The sequence below is a fragment of the Ictidomys tridecemlineatus genome, chromosome 12 (genome assembly GCF_052094955.1).
Source record: "Ictidomys tridecemlineatus isolate mIctTri1 chromosome 12, mIctTri1.hap1, whole genome shotgun sequence".
NCBI lineage: Eukaryota > Metazoa > Chordata > Mammalia > Rodentia > Sciuridae > Ictidomys > Ictidomys tridecemlineatus.
The window spans coordinates 87,800,490-87,816,236 of record NC_135488.1 but is presented as its reverse complement, the minus strand read 5'-3'; the positions used below and the strand labels follow the sequence as shown (position 1 = coordinate 87,816,236).

At 44.9% G+C, this 15,747-nt stretch overlaps 2 protein-coding genes across 3 annotated transcripts in view; one reads left to right on the top strand and one right to left on the bottom strand.

Moving 5' to 3' along the window:
* The window catches only part of Kcng3 (potassium voltage-gated channel modifier subfamily G member 3), a 50,974-nt gene extending 44,414 nt beyond the window's left edge, over positions 1 to 6,560 (bottom strand). Inside the window, exon 1 of one of the 2 annotated variants that reach the window (XM_005324527.4) lies at positions 4,570 to 6,560. In XM_005324527.4, the coding sequence (XP_005324584.1) occupies positions 4,570 to 5,234 (665 nt within the window). In that variant the 5' untranslated portion in view covers positions 5,235 to 6,560. The remainder of the gene's footprint in view (positions 1 to 4,569) is intronic. The other variant, XM_005324528.5, reaches the window with a different exon arrangement.
* A 78-nt stretch (positions 6,561 to 6,638) lies between these two features.
* Positions 6,639 to 15,747, top strand: part of Mta3 (metastasis associated 1 family member 3) — a 239,745-nt gene continuing 230,636 nt past the window's right edge. The window contains exon 1 of the mRNA XM_078029293.1: positions 6,639 to 6,747. The gene's annotated coding sequence lies outside the window, so the exon portion shown is untranslated. The remainder of the gene's footprint in view (positions 6,748 to 15,747) is intronic.

Sequence of the window (15,747 nt, the reverse complement as noted above, 5' to 3'; positions counted from 1 at the left end):
CCAGGAAGCTGCACAAGAAAATCAGGATGTTCCTGATGTGGAGTACACTGGCACACACCTGTAACCGCAGTTACCAAGGAGGCTCAGACCAGAGGATCGCAAGTTCCAAGGTAGGCTGGACAACTTAGTGAGATGAAATCTTTTTAAAAAGGGCTGAGGATGTAGCTTCATGGTAGAAGGCTTGCCTAGCATGGGTAAGACCCTGAGTTTGATTCCTATCATGGAAAAAAAAATTTTTTTTTCCTGAAGAAACCATGTTCCTTATCCCTTTTGTACAATAAGTACTTGATAAATACTGTTTCTTGATAGACTTTTTCTTATTCTAGTACAGGATCCCATCTGCCAAGAGTTCTGGCACCTGAAGTCCACTGCCTTACCCCAAACAGCTCTCCAAACCATACAACAGAAAATATATTTCTGGGGCTGGGGATGCAGTTCAGTGGTAGATTGTTTGGCTTCACATGTGAGGCCCTGGGCACAATCTCCAGAACCACGTATAATTAATATAAGGGTTGACAGAGTAATAAAAATGGTATTAAGGACAGGCATGGTGGCACACGTGTAATCCCAAGACTCAGGAGGCTGAGGTAAGAGGATTCCAAGTTCAAAACCAGCCTCAGCAACTTGGTGAGGCCCTAAGCAATTTAGCAAGAACTTATCTCAAAACAGAAAAATAAAGAAAGGGCTGGGGATACAGCTCAGTGGTAAATTGCTCCTGGATTCAGTACCCAGTACCAAAAGAAAATAAAAATTTTTTTCTGAAAGGTTCTATTTTGAAATATAAACAATAGATATTTATTGTACCTGAAAAGTAATTTTTTTTCTAAAAAAAAATGCCATGATAAGAAATAGCATAAGCAAATTCACTTGCCTTCCTGGGCTGTCTAATCTAAGCTTAGCAGCTAGAACACATTAATATGAGAAAATAACTACCATGCTAGGAAGTATATATTATAGATGCTAATTAAGCAGTGCAAACAGGAATTTCTCAAGAAGTTCAGGAGGATACACAGTAAAGGCTTCAAGAGAAACAACCTGAGTTGGGCTTGATGAATGATTCAATTTCAAGAGGCCAGAGATTGCAGAGTAAAGAGACACTGAGAACCAGCAAGCAGGCCAGGGTGGACAAATGGAACCTCAAGGCCCAGGGAATACATACAGCCCCTGGAAATCCACTGAATCAGCCCCGATTCGTGTTATCTTCCCAATATCCTGGAGTAATTCTAATTCTTCCTAGAATGTTCCAGAGTTGTCATGTATTCTCCATTCTTACCACCACAAAGCAATCAGGTTCTCATTCCCTCCCTCTGCAAAAAATCTCCACATTCAACTTACCTGGTACAATCACCACCTCCCTCCAATTCATGGTATATACCACATTCATTATATTGATTGATTGATTTAGGTACCAGAAGCTGAACTTAGGGATGTTTACCACTGAGCCAAATGCAATCCTCAGTCCTTTTTATTTTTTATTTTAAGACAAGTTCTCACTGAGTTACTTAGGGCCTCACTAAGTTGCTGAGGCTGCTCTGAACTCCAATCCTCGGGCCTCAGCCTCCAGGGTTACTGGGATTACAGGCACAGCCATTGCATCTAGCTACATTCATTACTTTATATGCATAACCCACACACCACAAACCCTACAAACCAGCCAATGACTCACTGTTGCAGCCAATGCCTGCAAAATAAAATTATTCTCCCTCACATCTGCTCTCTAGCCACCTTTCACTCTATCATTGAATTCTCACTCTCTGAACACATTATATAAGTTTCACACTTTTGCTGTTCCTTTCACCTGGAAGCGTCCTTACTTTGTTCCCAGGTAGAGCACAACTGGCACATGGGTTATACAGGCTGCATAAGCTAGTTTTTATATAAATGACATCCCACCAGTGTTGGACAGTGCAAAATCTCTCTGCAGCCTTCCAATGAAGGCTTTTTCCCTGTCCTCCCTGACCTTGAATGCCTTCTCAGAACAATCTCAAGAAATCTATCTTCTACACATCCAACTTTTCTTTACAACACAAAGTTACAATATTTGAATCAGTGCTTTAATACAGCTTATACTGAAAAGATATTTGCAACTAATGATGGGATAAATCAAGGTTGTGATAAAATTGTCAAGAGCCTTGGGCTAGGGTTGTGTCAGTGGTAGAGCACTGCCTAGCATGTGTGAGGCACTGGGTTCAATCCTAAGCACCACGTAAAAATAAATAAAGGTATTGTGTCTATCTACAACTAAAAGGTGTTTTTTTTTTTAATTGTAGAGTCTTGAGGCCAAGAAAGGAGCTTTATTTGATAAATCTCAGCTATGATCGAATGACCAGAATGATGTTTTAGAAAGACTAATTTCAGCCCAACATGGTGGTACACACCATGTTGTACCCAGCAGCTCTGGAGACTGAGGCAGGAGGATCTTGAGTTCAAAGCCAGCCTCAGCAACAAGGTGCTAACCAACTCAGTGAGACCCAGTCTCTAAATAAAACACAAAATAGGGCTGGGGAATGTGGCTCAGTGGTCGAGTGGCCCTGAGTTCATTCCCAGGTACCCCCCCCCCAAAAAAAAGAGGTTTGAAAGACTACTTGAAGGAGGCATGTGAGGGGCTTTCTCTGAAATGTGTCACATTCTCAGTCAGTCATCCTTCGGTTCATCTGTTTGGGATTACAGATATTGGTTTGATATACCTACACTTCTAAAAGGAAGCTTAAAACTGGGCCATTAAGCCAAGAAAAACATGTATTTGCCTGAAATATCTGGTGTCTAGGAAACAGTTCTGACTTGAATAATTATATACATACATGAAATACATATATACAAATTAAGCATTACTCTTCTTCCTTCACTTTTTTTGCATCCTCCCTCTTTTCTATCTCTGCCTCTTCCCCTTTTTGGTTTCTTCTGATGCTCTCCCTGAAATTATCATTCATCCCTCTCACTTCTTTCCAAATGCTGTACATTAATAATCTGCAGCCTACCTTTCCCTAAACTCCCAAAACCCCTCAGCTCCCTCGAAAAAATTATTCATGTATTTCAACTGTGTTTGCTTATATATTGGTGTAGTCTACTCCCTGCGTATTCCTTTGCTAATATAATACAGCTCAAGTCTTCACTGATCTTAGAATTCTAGTTACTAGTGAATCATTTCAAGGCTGGCCATTTATGGTTCATTTTCCTGCAACCCTCTTTGGTGGGGGGGAGTCTAAATCAAGGGCTCTTATGTATTTAGATATATAAACTACTTTTATTGTTCTGTTGGAGTACCAAGTAATTCTTATCTGAAAATTGAAAACAGTTAGAACCTAATAAAATAAACAAAGTTTCCTAATTTATTTATTTTCAAAGCGTGTATCTTGGATTTCATGCCAAGATGACATATCAGTAATAGACTCCATAATACTAGACAATTTTATTTACTTAGATTTATGGGGAAATCTTTGCTTCCCCCAGGAAGAATATTATGTGAAATTAATCCACTACAAAATCAAGAAGCATAGCACCATTCCTAACATCCACGGGCCCATCAGGAAAAAAAGATCACAGGGTGCAAACTTGAATTTAAAAAGTGACTAGGGAAAAAAAAAATAAAATACAAAAGTGAATGGAGGGAGAATGTTAAAAGGGTTACCAAACAAAGGTAAAACAGAATATACAACTTGATTTTGGTGCCCAAAATGGCTGTCTCCCTTGAAAGTCCAACTTTAGTATGCTTATTCCTCCCACTAAATATGCAAAATAAACTCACTTGTACTAAAAACAGAAAAGTGTTATCACCATTAAGAGGTAAGCCTCATCTTAGGAATCAGCTTAAAATATTCTCCTTTCATCTAGTAAAGTGGAAAGAACAAAACAAACTACTCAGATTTTGGGTTTTTCTCTTCTCCAGAGGCAAGGGTTCTTTCCCTCCTCATTACTGAAGACCCTCTGAAAGTCACAGTTGTGTTTCTTTGGTACCGGATAGACAGGAGCTTCACTAACTTCATCCCTGGTAGGGAAAGAAGGCAGAAAAGGGCACAGACATCCATTATTTAGAGTCTGTCGTTAAATTAGCCTCCTTTATCATATGGCAATTCCATTACAGCACACATTACGCCGGGGGCAGGGTGTATAGCATGTGTGGGCAGAGCACAGCAGACCACATTTTGCCAGAACAAGATTTCATCTTTTCAAACACCACCAAAATTGGCAAATATTTGAAACTGCTATTAAATGCTCAGGGTTAAATGACTGCATAATAGCAACAAAAGTTTAGAGAAAATTAATTAGCAGGTCTTTATCTGCTCAGAAGTAAACTACAAAGATAAGAGGTTTGAGTATCTCCGTCTGCCCCTATCCAGGCCTGAGGATCTCGCCTTCAAGCTGAGTCTCTAGCAGAAGTATCAGATCTGGTCAATGCCCAGAAAACAGGGGTGACGACGGGGCCCAACCCTTCCCTTAGTTGGCGCGCGTGGGGCCTCCCTGGGCCCTGAACCCTGCCTGGTTCATCAGGCAGACAGGACGGAGACGCGAAGGACGGACGGGACGGACAGACGCTACAGGACGGACGTGCAGAGAAGCAGTGCGTCCTACCCGGAGGGCTCCCTCCCAGGGACGGCGGAGTACCTGCTCCGGTCATCCAGGCTGCGGTTGTCAGCGGCTGCTGCGCGCCAGTCGGGCAGCGTGCTGGCGCACAGCACCACCATGGACACAATCACGAACACCACGGACACGCTGGCCAGAATCTGAGCGGCCAGCGACGACGTGGGCTCCTCAAAAGTCCTCCGCATGCGTTCCAGCCAGCGCCTGGAGGGAGCCGCCTCGGCCCCGCCGGGTCGCACCTCGTCGCGGCCCAGCGCGCCCGGTTCTTCCGCAGAGTAGAAGGTGTAGGTGTCGGACATGCGGTCGTCGAGGCGGCGCTGGCAGCAGTACTCGAGGTGCGCGCCCTCCAGGCCCCAGTAGATCATCTCATTGTAGAAGGAGAGCTCGCACATCCGCGGCGCGAAGCGCAGCTTGCCGTGGCCGCGCACGTAGAGCAGGATGAAGCCGAAGGCCTCCGAGTGCCGGTCGAAAAAGTACTCGTTGCGCTCACGGTCGTAGTCGTCGCACACCTCGAGCACGTCGCGTTCCGAGCGACAGCCGTGCAGCCGGCTCACCCGGCGTAGCGGGAAGTCCTTGAGCAGCTCCCGAGACAGCGAGTACCGGGCGCCGCCCACGTTCAGCACCACCGAGGCCGCCCCGCTGCGCCCGAAGGTCATGGCTGGCTGCCCTAGGGACCCTCAGCTCAAGGGTCGCCCGGCCGCCGCGTGGGGCCTGCCTGCCTCCGGCAGACTGGGGAGAGCGCCGTCGGGGCCCGCTCTCCCTCGGGGCTCCTCTCTGCCCCGCACTGGCCCGGGGCCCCTCGGCTTTAGCCTCCTCGGCAGCCCAGCGTCGCTGCTAGCAGCGCGCCTTCCGCGCGGCAGTACCTGCGGGTGGCCGGGGAGTCCCCTCCGGCGCCAGCGCTGCGCCCCACTGGCTGGGAACGAGTCTGTGTTGGCGCCGCCGCCCCTCGCGCCGGGGGATGCCCCCTGCGATACCGGGGTGCCCTCTCCAAGGCGGCGGCGCCGTCCTCCCTGAGGGGCGCGGGCGCCGAGGGGAGGCGCCGTGCGGAAGACTCCAGGTCCCGGGAGGCGCTCCCGCCCGCCGCAGCTCGGGCAGCTGCCCCGCAGCCGTCCAGAGGCGAGAGGCAAAGTGAGCGGGTTCGGAGGCGGCGAGGAGCCGGCTCCGAGAGGAGGGGGCGGGGCCTCCCTCGCCGGCCTCCTCCTTGCCTGCCGGCTCCGCGCCGCTCACCTCCCTCTGCGCGCCGCCCTCCTCTGCCCGCCCGCGTCCGCCCGCACCTCCCGGGCGCGCTCGGGCTGGGATTCCCCGGTGCCCCGCCCTGGACCTCGGGCTCCCAGCCTCGTGACGCTGGCTCCCCGCTGCACTCCCGCCTGCCGCGGCCAGGAGGGGTCCGCAGGGCGGGGATGCCAGGAGCCGGGAGTCCCTGGTGTAGGGGGAGCCAAGCCCAGTGGCCAGGTTGCCTGCTGCCACATCCCACCCCTGGCCATCGGGATGACTTGGGCATCTCCCAAGGGCCTCATTTAACAACCTCTGAAAGGAGGAGACAGGAGGGTAAGGAGGGGTGCAGAGGTGAGGTCTGGGGTGCAGGGTCTGAAGAGAAGGGACAGATGACGTTTGGCCAGAGCTCTTTCCAGAAATTGTCCCAGCTTCTGAGACCGCCCCAAAAGGATTCCTCAGAGAAGGCACACCAGCCGATGCTTTTCCTGCAGACTTTGCGCTTCCTCTCCCCGCGCAGGGCGACCCACGTGCCGAGTGCTCGAAGGCGGCCGCACATCCCAGCCCCCGCGCGATGCCGCCCGCGGAGTGGCCCCGGCCTCCGCTCTCCCCGGCACCTGTCCTGGGAAGGCACCAACGTGTAGCGCGCCTGGACCCTCTCGTGAAGTCTCTCATAGAGTGGGGTGAAAGTCTGGGGAGGATTCCCTGGCAAAAACAGAATTTCTCGTTGCCTTCGTCGGCATCCTTTCCATAATGTCTCGATTTCCCCCGTGCACCCCGGATCCGGCTGCAGCACCGGAGCTTGAAGAGCCCCTTAAGGCTCCGCTGAGCGAACAACCCCAAGCTCTGCTGGATGCCCAGGGAATGGGTTTTACTTAGTAGGGATTATTTTGAACCGCTACCAGCAATTCACTCGACATCTGACACCGGCAGCCCAACCTGCGGAAGGCGAAACAGGTGAGTCGTAGGGCAAATAATGTTAGATGCAAAACATGCTGAAAGAAAAAAATAAGGGTGGGGAAGGATGCGATCAGCTGACCATAGAGTAACCCTGCTGGTTACAGAGAAGGGTTTTACTTTGCCCTCCACTTTTCACAATTTTGTAGGATTGTCCCTTGCCCACTAGAGGTCACCAGAAAGAATCATTTTGCTCTGGTTCTCGTGTAGATTCCTAGTGAAAAGGCAGCCGCCTAAAATTTGGAGTGCTTGTTTCTGACAAAGTAAAATCGCTCTGTGTGGTTCTTGAAGAATGGAAATCTCTGTAAGTTATTTATCCCTAGACCTGGATGATTTATCTTAAAAGCACTTAACGTGATTAAAAGCTCGAAAACAAGAGGGTTTTTTTTTTTCTCATCTGCTAAATAGCTTCTAAACAAGGAAAACATACTCAAAGAAGTGAATCTCAAGTCCGAATAGAAGGAGATGATGACCCTGAATTGGCAGAAAGAAACACCAAAGGATTCCAAGTAGCAGAATCTCAGTAGGTGGAGGAGTCAAGTCTAAAGAAAGCGAATGAATTTGCCTGGCTGAAACAATGGGGAGCTCAGCTGCAGTATTAAGACTTTATCCTGTAAGCAAGGGATCCCCTCAATTTTAATAACAGAAATAGCTTGATGAAAGCTTTATTTCGGGAAGAGGCCTTTGCCCTGTGGGTGAGTCTGGAGAGAAGGCCATTTCAGCAACCCAGGGATGGAAAAATGGAAAGGTCAGTCAAAAGAAATGCAGACCAAGGATTTAGCAGAGTTTGTTAATGGGTTTGTTTTAGGACATGGGGATGGAGAAAAATTTGCAGGTGTCATCCAGAGATGAGCTTCACACTAGCAATAGCCATTTCATCAGGAAGTTGTTAAAAATACTCTTTAGAAGCATCACAAGCAACAGAAGACAGAACTGTGCTGGTTATTTGCTCAAACATTACTGTATTAATTTCCTGTGTTTTCTATCTAAAAATCCCTTGACAGTCGGTGGATTGAAGTAGTTGAAGAAATATCTCATTTTAAATTAAATTTGAGCTTAGGAAACAAATTAATTTGACGACAGTGCAATTTATGCCTCCTAAGTATATTTTCATAAAATGTCTTGCAGAAATGGGTTTAAATCATTTCACTTGTTTCAAAAGTATTGTTCTTTTTAAAATTTTTTTTTAGTTGTAGATGAACACAATACTTTTATTTTATTTTTATGTGGTGCTGAGGATTGAACCCAGTGCCTCACACATGCTAGGAAGTGCTCTACCACAGAGCCACAACCCAGTCCCAAAAGTAATATTCTTGTTGGATTTTAACATCTACCCCTGCAGCGGCAGCAATACCCTAATCATTTTCTTAAACAAAGAATACAGAAAGATGCAGAAATGATTGATTTGTCTCAATATAATCTTGTTTAGAAAGCATTCTTGCCATGTGAGGTGGCAAATGCCTATAATCCCAGCGACTGAGGAGACTGAAAAGAAGGATTGAAAGTTTGAGGTCAGAGGCTAAGGCAGGAAGATTGCAAATTCAAGGTCAACCTCAGCAATTTAGCAAGGCCCTAAGCAATTTAGCAAGATCCTCTTTCAAAATATAAAATTTAAAAAGGGCTTAAGATGTGGCTCAGTGGTTAAGTGCCCCTTGGTTCAATCCCTGGTACCAAAAAAGAACAGGTCTTCTAGTTCCACATTAGTCACTCTGTCTCCAGTGCATTGTCTGCAATCAAAACCTACCAGCTGGGGTTGTGGCTCAGTGGTAAAGCACTTACCTCACATGTGAGGCACTGGGTTCGATTCTTAGCACTGCTTATAAATAAATGAATGAAGTAAAGGCCCAACAACAACTAAAAAATATATTTTGAAAAAAAACGGGGCTGGGGATGTGGCTCAAGCCGTAGCGCGCTCGCCTGGCATGCGTGTGGCCGGGGTTCCATCCTCAGCACCACATACAGACAAAGATGTTGTGTCCACCAATAACTAAAATAAATAAATAATCTCTCTCTCTCTCTCTCTCTCTCTCTCTCTCTCTCTCTCTCTCTCTCTCTCTCTCTCTCTCTCCCTCCCTCTCCCTCTCCCTCTCCCTCTCCCTCCCCCTCTCCTCTCTCTTTAAAAAAAAAAAGAAAGAAAGAAAAAAACCTTTCTACTACCTCTCTTTGCACACCAGCTTTTTCCTACCTCTGTGGTCCTATATAATGCCACCATACAGTTCTTCCTTCTGTTCATTTTCATCTAAGCATTCCCCAGTTCAAAACCTAAAAGGAGCCAGGTGTAATGGTGCATCTGTAATCCTAGTGACATGGTAGGCTAAGGCAAGAGAATCTCACATTTGAGACCAGACTCAGCAGCTTAGCAATACCCTGCCTTGAAGTTAAAAAATGAAAAGTTCTGGAGCGGTAGCTCAGTAGTAGAGCCCTCCGAGGTTCAATCCCCAGTACCTGGAGACAAGGGAGGGAATTAACAAGTAAAATAAAAAGACTATATTGATCTATGAAATTATGAAATATCCATACATTAAAGTCCAAATTTGCTATTAGGACTCTCCCTAGATTCAAACCTGATTGTACAACTTATTTGCTAAGTGACCTTTGAGTAAGCTCCTTAACCTCTTTGAGCCTCAATTCTCTCATTCATAAAGATAAGTGGCCAGGCATGGTGGCACACACCTGTAATCCCAGCAGTTCAGAAGGCTGAGACAGGAGAATCACGAGTTCAAAGCCAGCCTCAGCAACTGCAAGGCTCTAAGCAACTCAGTGAGACCCTGTCTCTAAAAAAATACAAAATAGGGCTGGGAATGTGGCTCAGTGGTTAAGTACCCCTGAGTTCAATCCCTAGTACCAAAAAAGAGAGAGAGAGAGAGAGATAAAGATATCTTTAGCAAGGGTATGAAGCATGAAATGATGATGTGAGGTCTGTAGCTATAATCCTACATAAGTACAGGTATATAGTTCAGGGCATAACACTGGGAGAATCTCACTTTATGTATGTTTTAGCCAAACAAGCCATGCTTTCTTATTTCCTGGGTTCTAAACAAGTACAAATTGGATGAGTGAATTGATTCATCTAAAAATGTAACCAACCACAAATAAGTAACTTGAAACATAAAAAACTCATTAAAGTTGTAGCTCTTACACTGCTATCTCTGGGTGGAACATGAATTCCCCCATCACTTTGCACAGCAGACTAAATACCCTGGCAGTCCCAAAGCTTTAGAAATTGAAATTCCTTGTAGACACTACAATTCCATGCATCTTACTTATCAGCTCTGTCTGCTTTAAAAAGCCCTTGCTCTATTGATAATTCATATTTCCAAGAACTTGTGTTTACATCAGTTTATTTCTTGGCCTCTACAGAATCAGTACGTACATTTTTTTAAAAAAGCAGTTCTTTGAATGGAAATATAACTCTAATACTTTTCCAATTATATATAAAAGAAAGACTCTAATGGCCTAGCCCACAATGCCTAGTTACCCTGTATAATAAAACTACCATTTTCAAGGACAAAGCTTAGATAGTACTTTCCTGAAAGAATTCTAATTTGGGCTGGGGTTGTAGCTCAGTGGTTAAGTGCTTGCCTCGCATGCTTGAGGCACTGGATTTGATCCTCAGCACCACGTATAAATAAATAAATAAATAAATAAAAGATATTATGCCCATCTACAACTAAAAAAATATTTAAAAAAAAAACAACAACAGAGAATTCTAATTTGAGTTGGGCATGGTTATACCATCCTGTAGTCTCAGCTATTCTGGAGGCTGAGGCTGGAATTCAAGACCAGCTACGGTAACATAGAAAGACTCCACTCAAAATAAAAAAATTCTAATTTGAAGAGGTATTAACACAAAGTTTTAGTTACGCGAGATGAAATAAGTCCTAGAGATCTACTATACAACATAGTGCCTACACTTTAATGTGTATTTAAAAAATTCGGTCGGGTGTGGTGGCACACACCTGTGATGGAGGATCAAGTGTTACAGGCCAGCCTGGGCAACACAGTGAGACCCCATCTCGAACAACACAAACAGGTAACAAAAGAACAAGAGTTTATTCACTACATCTCAGGAGAAAATCAAGGGATACTTAGGACTTTGGGCTTCTATAGCATATTAACAAAGAACAATAAATTTGTAAAGAAGTAACAAAGGAAGGGGGGCTAGACTTTTAGGGGTGACAGACTATAGAGAAGTAAATATATGGAGGAAACTAATAGAAGAAAAGAATTTTAGTAAGGATGTCCCAGAGATTCCTCTGGTGCCATCTCTGGGCTGATGAGAGTTTAGGGTATCTGGTATCTCAGTGACTGGATCTCCCTGCCCTTTCTGGTAGTGAGAGGAGTACACAGAGCGTGTGTGTGTGTGTGTGTGTGTGTGTGTGTGTGTGTGTGTGTGTGTGTGTCTGCCTGTCTGTCTGCCCTGCTTTGCATTTTGCAGCTCAAAATAATCTTAGGTTATATTTTGGGGTGGCGTATTTGATTCCCTACATAGGTCATAGTGGCAATTAAGCATTGCCAGCCAAGCTGTCCTAGTTCAGTGGCGTCATTCCATTAACTGCCTTCTGAACCATCCCAGCACCTGGACCACATTCTTAAAGGTGAAAATCCACCAGAAAGGTATCAGCTCCATCTCTCACCAGTGCCCTTGGCTTTCTCTCTGCTCCAAGACACTTTATGCTCTTATGCAAGCAAAGAAGAGACTCTCTGCCTTAATCATCCAGCTTGGAGAGCATCACTCTATAGTCATTAATGGCAAAAACATTCTCCCCCCCAAACCTCACTCTAGTCCTCCAGGGTAGGACTGAAATAGCTCTTCTCCCACCACTCTATATCCCTTGTTTCACCTTTTTAGGTGACACCAGGCACTCAGCTTCCCACAAAAATACTCTCTTTGTTACCCTCATTTTACAGATAAGAGGGTGAGGTTAGAGGACTTGCTGGAGGGGCTGGGGATGTAGCTCAGTTTAGAGAGCTTGCCTAGCATGTGCAGGGTCCAAGGGTCGATCCTCAGATGATGACTTGCCCAGGTCCCAAAGCTAGCTAGTAAGTGTTGCAGCCCAGTCTTGAAACCCCAAGATGGCAGGTTCTCTTGCCTCGAGTTCTGATTCACCACCTACTCTCCTATCTGCCAAGTATCAAACATCTCTGGGGCCCAGCACAATGATGCACACCTATAATCCCTGCTACTCAGGAGGCTAAGGCAGGAGGATTTCAAGTTAGAGCCCAGGCTCACCAACTTAGCCAGAACCTATCTCAAAATAAAAAGAGCTAGGGATATATCTCAGTGGTAAAGTGCCTCTAGTTTCAACTCCCAATATCTTTTTTTTTTTTTTTTTTGTACTGGCGATTGAACTCAGGGGCACTCAACCATTAAGCCAAATCCCCAGCCCTATTTTTGTATTTTATTTAAAGACAAAGTCTCACTGAATTTCTCTGAGCTGCTGGGATTACAGGTGTGCACCACCTCAACTGGCATTCAATTCTCAATATCTTAAAAACAAAACAAAGACAAAAAACATCTGGGGACGGAGGAACAAGTTAGGTGATAACAGAGGATGTGATCAGACAAATCTAGAATATTCTACAAGATAACTAATCTTAAGAAAAATCACTTTCAGCCAGGCATGGTGGTGTAGTCTATAACCTCAGCAGCTTGGGAGGCTGAGGCAGGACAATTACAAGTTCAAGGCCATCCTCAGCAATTTAGCAAGGCCCTCAGCAACTTAGCAATACCCTGTCTCAAAATAAAACATAAAAGTTAGGATTGTGGCTCAGTGGTAGAGTGCTGGTCTAGCATATGTGAGACATTGGGTTTGATCCTCAGCACCATGTAAAAATTTAAAAAAATAAAATAAAGGTATTGTGTCCATCTACAACTAAAAATATTTTTTAAAATAATAATAATGGGGCAAGTGGGTAGACATACAGATGAAACAAGACTGGCCACAGGTCAATTGTCGAAGTTGGGTGATGAGTGCTCAGTTGATGAGGGTTTCTTTATATTAATCACTCCAGTTTTGTGGGGGTTTTGTTTTGTTTTGTTTTTTGGGTTTTTTTGATACTGAAGATTGAGTTCAGTGTTGCTTTAGCACTGAGCTTTATCCCTAGCCCAGCCCTTTTTATTTTTTATTTTGAGACAAGCTCTTTTTTTTTTTCTTAAGAAAGAGGAGAGGGAGAGAGAGAGAATTTTTTTTAATATTTATTTTTCAGTTCTCGGCAGACACAACATCTTTGTTTGTATGTGGTGCTGAGGATCGAACCCGGGCCGCACGCATGCCAGGTGAGCGTGCTGCCGCTTGAGCCACATCCCCAGCCCCTGAGACAAGCTCTTGCTACATTGCCCAGGCTGGCCTCGAAATTTCCATCCTCTTGTCTCAGCCTCCTGAGTAGCTGAGATTACAGGAATGTGCCACCCAGCCTGGTCATATAGAACTGTTTCTAAACTAAACGGTTTGACAAAAAAGCCAAGATCCTAAGCTGTGGGCTAAATTATTCCCTCTTTATATGAAAAATAAATAAACAGACCAATAGATGAATGGTGAGATTTCCTTTTTGGTGCTGCTGGGGATTGAACCCAGGGCTTTGCATACATTAAGCGCATGCTCTATCATGAAGACACATCCCCAGCCCAAATGGTGAGATTTCTTAAGGGACTCATAAAATAAATTTATGGATAGTTGATTCTTGGTCAGGAGACTGAGAATGTTAGGATAGTTATAAGACCTACTTGGTATAAAACCTTTGTCCTTTTTTAAAAAAAAATGAAAGGATATGTTTTTGATTTTTTTTAAAAAGTAGTTTAAAAAAATCTCAGCACAGGTTCTCTTTGCACATTACCTTTGTCCTCAGGCCCATTCTTTTTTCCTCTGGTTTTTGCAGTGCTAGAGAGCGGGCCCAGGGCCCTGTGCATGCTAAGGAGTCGCTCTGCCTCTAAGCTACACCCCCAGCCTTCTCTGGCCCATTTTTGCTGTGTCTTGCATCTCCCTCTGCACAGATACACCTAGGGCCTTGGCGCCTGCTACTCCCTCTGCCTGGAACATTTTGTCCCAGAGCATATGTGACTGATTCCTTCTTATCAGTTAAGTTTCAGTTCAAATGTTACTTCAGAGAAGATTTCCATGGTCACCCATTCTAGCATATCATCCTTTTTTTTTTTAATTCCCTTAACCCCACAAGAAAACCTAACTTGCCCAAACCCATAGAATGTCCAATATCAACTGTGAACTCTAATATGAACTATGGATTTGGAGTGATTATGTTGTGTCCATTATCACTCTGGTGTAGATATTGGTTATGGGAGAGGCTATGCATGTATGGGGTAGAGAGTATATAGGATATTTCTGTACCTTCCTCTTAATTTTGCTGTGAATCTAAAATGGCTCTTAAAAATAAAGTTAATCTTTAAAAAATCATCTATTGTTGGGCATGGTGGCACACGCCTTTCATCCCAGCGGCTCAGGAGGCTGAGGCAGGAGGATTTCGAGTTCAAAGCCAGCCTCAGCAAAAGCGATGCACTAAACAACTCAGCAAGACTCTGTCTCTAAATAAAATACAAATTAGGATTGGAGATGTGGCTCAGTGGTCAAGCACCCCTGAGTTCAATCCCCAGTACCAAAAAATAATAATGATTTATTCACCTTTACTTGTTTGTAATCTGTCTCCCAACCAGACTGCTCATCTCCTTTGAAAGCTGGGACCCTGGAGCCAATTCACACCCACCCCAACTTCTAAAACAGTGTCTGGCTCCTTAACCCAGCTCAATAACTATTTGTTGAGTAAAGGAATAAATGGTGTTACCATTGATCTCAATACTGTTCTGAGTGCTGAACTGGCAGTATTTGTGTATGTATAAAATGAGGCTGGAATTGACCATCTGGAGAAATTCAGGCTTGTTTTGAAAAACCACCTCAATTTTGGCACATTGGTGGAGATCTTGGCACTGCCTTCTCCTGTATCTATGGTATCTGTCAGCTTCTGGTGTCTAAAAGCCCTGCAGAAGCCCTACACATTGAGTAGGGGTCTGTGTGTTCCCCTGTCACTCCTTCCCTAGAAGATGCTCTAGTCAGAAAGGTTTTTGGGACCAGCCCCAGTTGTTTCTGGGTCTCCCTCACCCATTCAGACTGTTCCTGGAGGAAGGAGTTGGTGCAGAAGCAGACCAGGGGTGCAAGGAACAGATGTCTAACATTGAATTGAACACTTGAAATGGGCAAATTGTGGGCTTTATCTCAATAAGGCTCTTACATTACAAAAGGAAAATTATTCTATCCAAAAAGAATCGTGTATGGATTCAAGAGGCTCTTTGTTATGAATTGTGGAAACTACAGAACTCAGAAACTATAGAAAATAAAAAGAGGAAAGGAAGAAAATTCAGAAGGAAATGTATGAAGCTGTTGCCTCCGTAGTGGATTGACATCTCCTAGACCCAACCGCCTGCCTGGATGCTCAAGGTCAAGGGAGACACCTTCCAGCAAGGCAGTCCTTGAGCCCAGACAAGAAGGAAGTGGGAGAGCCTGGCAGGGAGAGAAGGATTCCCCCACTCTGCCCCTTATCACATGGCAGGGCATATGCAAACAGGGAACATTCTACTCAGGAAAAAAAAAAAAAAATCAAAGACATTTTCAAAATGAAAGTTCCCCCGCTGTGTTCTATCCGTTCTGCAAAGAGGAGAGCTGCTTTTACCAACACAAATGAACCAAAATTAACTAGTTTAGAAGTCAGCTTCCAAAAACACCTGCTGTTCTTACCCTTCTGTCCCTCTCCCAGTCTGTTTCGAGCCCCACCATCCAGCCCGCCTCCCCCATGCCCAGTGCTATTATTTCTGTCTCAGGAAAGATTGGGGCCGGGGTTACTGAAGGGAAGCGTATGGCATTCCTGGAAATGATCTTCCCATTGTAAATGCAACCAAAATAGCCTTGGCTCCACACTTAATAATTGATATACTCTTCAAGAGCAATTGCATTTTTCTCCAAGGTGCAGGACTTACAATAGTGTTTTTATAGT